We start from the raw sequence: 4,764 nt of genomic DNA on the forward strand, positions 1-4,764 counted from the left end.
ATGTCACACTGAGTGGAACATTTTTCCCCTCAAATTAAAGCACAGGTTCGAGGGACTGGACTCACCTGCTGCCATGTTGTATAGGAAACTGCCAGGGCAGTGTGAGAGCCTGTGTGTGTGCATTTGGCAGAGTAGAACTGTAGTCACTATCTAGTTGAATCTATACTATACATTATTTCATTTTCTCATGAAATGGTGCTTCAATGTCTCAACATAGCACATGGCCTTGAGTTAAAATACTTGGACGGGAGACTATAGCACTGTCAAAGGACTTGTCTATTAGGGGTGGGAGACAAAACCCCACTTTACAATTGTGTAGTATTGCGATAGAGGTACAATATACAAAATGTAAAATACGGCAGATATGAGTAGATGTATGAATCAAAATCAAATTGAAATCATAATGAATAAATATTGCGATACTAGGCACCACTATCGCAATACTACACAATTGTAAAGTGGGGTTTTGTCTCCCACCTCTACTATCTATAATCCTGCCTGACTCTGTGTGGACTGGAAACGTCCAATGGATTCCTGGATAAGGTCGTGGCTAGTAAGTAGTGAACCAAATTATATTGAAGACCATCATTAGATCAGCTTCGAACTCACTTCATGAACACTTAGGTCATGCAGTAAGAGGCTAAATAGAAACAGGAAAATCTACAGCAAGGCAATGAGACAGAACATGGCATTCCTTGAGACTAGATTCAAATGTGTGTCTTTGTCTAAATGTCTCTCACTAATTCATCAGCTAACCCTGTCCACAACACTCAGAGTGCAAGAAAGAAAAACACCTTTTGGTTTAGGGTGGAGATCAGTGTGACTGGCAGGATATAGAGCCATTAGAGTAAGTGGCAGTACTGGACTGACATAAATGGCACCACCTCATTTGTACAATTATTGTGGTACCCCAAACTGTTGCTTTCCTGGGTTGCTTACAGCGAGAACTGCCAATGCACATTGAACTGAACTAATGCAAAATGAGGGAAATGTCTGCCAGATGAATAACTAATTCATTTGTGCGTGTGTTTAGACATTGGAAGTCTTATTTTTTATTTATTTTTTTACATCCAATATCTCCAGGTGCTTGTAGTATGCACCTCCTTTTTAAATATGTAGGTCTTACGTGGTTTAGATCAATGACGTAACTGGATGCCCTCTTCTGTAGGCTAGGCTATAAAATAAAATAAATCAAATAAAATCAAATGCCGCCAAGCTCTATTGATGAATTCATTCCTCAACGTTATCTATGATAACAACCTAACCTAACGTGTATTGGAGGTCATGATACATGCCTGACGAACGGTCTTCAATGTGATGCTGGGAGCCTAGCTGGTGACAGGCGAACAGTGAACTATAGGCTACCGCGTTGGGTCTATGTCGTCATTTTTATGGTTCAAGTGGTCGAACGACTCCCTATCAATTATTTCTCAATGCATCAGCGACTGAAAAAATATAAAAATGCAACGATGGCTTCAGAAGAAGGGAGCCTGTAACAGGTTTGCACGTCTGAATTAGACGCTCCACTGACTGACACTTGGTGGTATGTGCTGCGTCGGACTCAAGGGGCTGCTGCCACTGCCATTGATTGTACAGCGGTGACCAAAATGGGAGAGCGGTGTTGTGATCAGAGCGAAGCGGCATCAATGGGAAAGAGCAACGGGATACCAGCCTGCAAATATCACCGACAAAGACCCGTTGATGATGACAATAACAATCCCCGTAAAAGGATTCTTCTCTCCTCGATGAGAACGTAAAGGTAATACGTTAGGTAATGTATGACTGAGAAGCGTTGTCATTTGAAGAAAAACGAAAATGACAGGCGAGTCATCAATTGTCTGAACATCTTGTGTTCATTCGAACAATGAAATTCTGCTAAGGAAGAAGTCAGAATTCGTCGCTTGTTGCTGGTTCCCGTTGTTAAAGGGCGGGTTTCCTAATGCCATTTATTTTAACATCTGAGTTGTTGTTTCATGGCCAAAAGGTCCCTTTTTCAGTTTCATCACCAATAACGTTTTGAATAATTGAGGGGAAGCAAGAAACACATTTCTTTTCACATTTGAAAGCCATGCATTGGCAGCACCACATCTTTCTCAGATTTGTTCTCAAATTGTGTCTTATTTTAGCTTTTGTTCCATAAAGCAGCTTATACAGTAAACAAGGAAAGGGATTTTAGTAGACAAACGCTGATGCAGCAGGTTTGTCATGTCTAAATTCGGGCAAACCCATGTCTCTCCTCCTGCTGTGCCTTGCTGACACTTCTCTGATATTCTCCTCCCTCAAGGTGAAACCAGTGGCAGATTTTTTTTTTAATCCGTGAGGACAGAGGGAGAGTCAGAGACAGAGCACCACACATGCATCTGTCTCCTCGCTTGCAGCCCTCGCCGTCAGCATGCCCACCTTGGAGGCTCCCAGAGAGGGCTTTGCCAACTCCAGCACACCCTGGGGCCCCTGGGGCGACTGGGGCCCATCCATGGTCAACAGCACGGTGAAGATGGTGCTGATCTCGGCCATCGTGTGCACGTCGCTCTTCGGCAACGTGGTAGTGCTGTTGGTGTTCCAGCGCAAGCCTCAGCTGCTGCACGTGGCCAACCGCTTCGTACTCAACCTGCTGCTGGCCGACCTGCTGCAGACGGTGCTGGTCATGCCCTTCGCCATCGCTGCTGCCGCCCCCGGAGTGTGGCCACTAGACGCCCGCCTCTGCCAGGCCCTGGTGGTGCTCATGCACCTCTTTGCCTTCACGGGCGTCAACACCATCATGGTGGTGTCCGTTGACCGCTACCTGGCTATCATCCACCCGCTCTCCTACCCCACGCGCATGACGCCGCACCTGGGCACCAACCTCATCGCCCTCACCTGGCTCCTGAGCGTGCTCCAGAGCACGCCACCACTCTACGGCTGGGGCTCCATCGAGTTCGACCGCCACCACAATGCCTGTACGGTGGTGTGGTCCTCCAGCTACTCCTACTCGGCCCTGGTGTCGGCGCTGTCCTTCTGGCTCCCCGTGCTCATCATGCTGGGCTGCTACTGGATGGTATTCCGAGCCGCCCGCCGGCAGAACGCCCTGGTGCACCCCATCCAGGCCAACAACCACCTGCAGCCCCCAGAGTCCCAGGCCTCATGCACTAGTCCGCAGAGATCCCAGCAGCAGCCCTCTCACCCTGACGTGTCCTCCTCGGCCGGCTACCCGATCCGCGTGCGCCACAGACGTTTCCACTACCACTGCAAGGCGGCGCGGGTGGTGTTTGTGATCATGGCTTCCTACATCGTGAGCATGGGCCCGTACAGCGTCCTCAGCACGGTGGCCATGTGCTCCAGCCGCCCGGTGCCGCCCTGGCTCACCTCGCTGGCACTGATCCTCTTCTTCCTGCAGTGCTGCCTGCACCCCTACATCTACGGCTACATGCACCGCAGCGTGCGCAAGGAGTTCCTGGCGCTGCTCTGCGGCACAATCTGCAGGCCCGGACGGCCGGGAAGGGGCTCGGCCGTCGAGAGCTGCTTCACCGTGACGGACGGGCGGCTGGGGCAACCCCCGACAGGGCACCCCAGCCAGGTGGCACGTGTCCGCCCACTGCGCACCTGGGAGGAGGGCACGGTCTCCTCATCCTCGCCCACGGACAGGAGGTCCAGAGACAGCCGCAAGGAGACCACCTCCATCAGCTTGAGCTCAGAGAAGGAGTTGACCGTCCACAGTAAGTGATCACAGCAGCACAGGTTGCACATGGACCACTGCTGTATGTCTTGTGAGGGTATTATGAGGTCAAACCTCAGTTGGGATGACGGTCTCCTCTGAGGTAAAAGGTGCAGTGTGGACGCTTAATCAGACAGATGATTCCAAGGTTTACCTAGGCATACCTCTATTGTAATTCCTTTCCTCAACATTCTGTTGTCACCTCGACAGTGCCTGATTGCTATGTGATTGTGTTATGAGGAATAATGTTGGGTAAATGTTTGTGATGTATGCATTCATGTTTTAAGTATAGCCGTTGTGTTAAAAAAAAAGTGAAACCTTTATCTTTGCGAGAAGCAAGAATGTCATTTGAGCAAATTCTAGCCAACTTAGCAAATGAATGTAAAGTGTTTGAGTGTCGTCTTGATGTAAAGTTCCAGGGAGAGGAATAACTATCCAGATGTTTTGTATATCTTTTTGTAGACATATTAGTTTCCTGTTTGGGATGCCTACGAACATACAGACACATCAACTCTGATCTTTCAGATTGGGTCTGGAGTGGCAGAGCAGAAGGGAAATGCTGCTCTATATTGCATACTCATGAAGAGTTTTTAGTTCTGCTGTGTGAGTTGGTTATTGGTAATGCATCATATTGATACTCTGGTGAAACTCTGTGGAGGCAGCTTAAACTATTGACAATGTTAACGGTCAGACTGTTCATTAACACCCCCCACCCCCCCCCAAGTAGATCAGTTTATAATCTCATTTCGTCCCATAAAAACATGACCATGATATTATAAATTGTAAATCATTAAGAGGTTCAAGTTGTGGGCCAATAGGTTAGGATAGGTGAGGTATACAGTTGGGGAAAAGCGTGGCCTGCACTGTGCTCAGGTGCCTCCTTAAGTGAAACTCCCCGATACTGTTTGTGTGAAAACCTCATCACTGCCAAGGCAATTGTCAGAGGTACTCCGTGAAAATTGGCAAAGCTCAGTCCATGTGCCTACCCACTTATCAGGTGTTCACAGGGAGAATCGGCCCAGCCTCACCAGTCTGTGGATTTATGATTGACCCATTCTTGTTGTTCCCCATTC

The 4,764-nt window shown here is 48.3% G+C and overlaps 1 protein-coding gene across 1 annotated transcript; it reads left to right on the forward strand.

The window, feature by feature from the left end:
- Positions 1-2,392: 2,392 nt before the first annotated feature.
- On the forward strand, positions 2,393-3,700 carry gpr101 (G protein-coupled receptor 101; the record flags this gene model as incomplete). Its single annotated transcript, XM_080840191.1, has 1 exon — positions 2,393-3,700. One exon carries the CDS (start codon positions 2,393-2,395, stop codon positions 3,698-3,700), a length of 1,308 nt encoding a protein of 435 aa, XP_080696317.1.
- Between the last annotated feature and the right edge of the window lie 1,064 nt (positions 3,701-4,764).

The sequence above is a fragment of the Sprattus sprattus genome (assembly GCF_963457725.1).
Source record: "Sprattus sprattus genome assembly, chromosome: 6".
Lineage (NCBI taxonomy): Eukaryota > Metazoa > Chordata > Actinopteri > Clupeiformes > Clupeidae > Sprattus > Sprattus sprattus.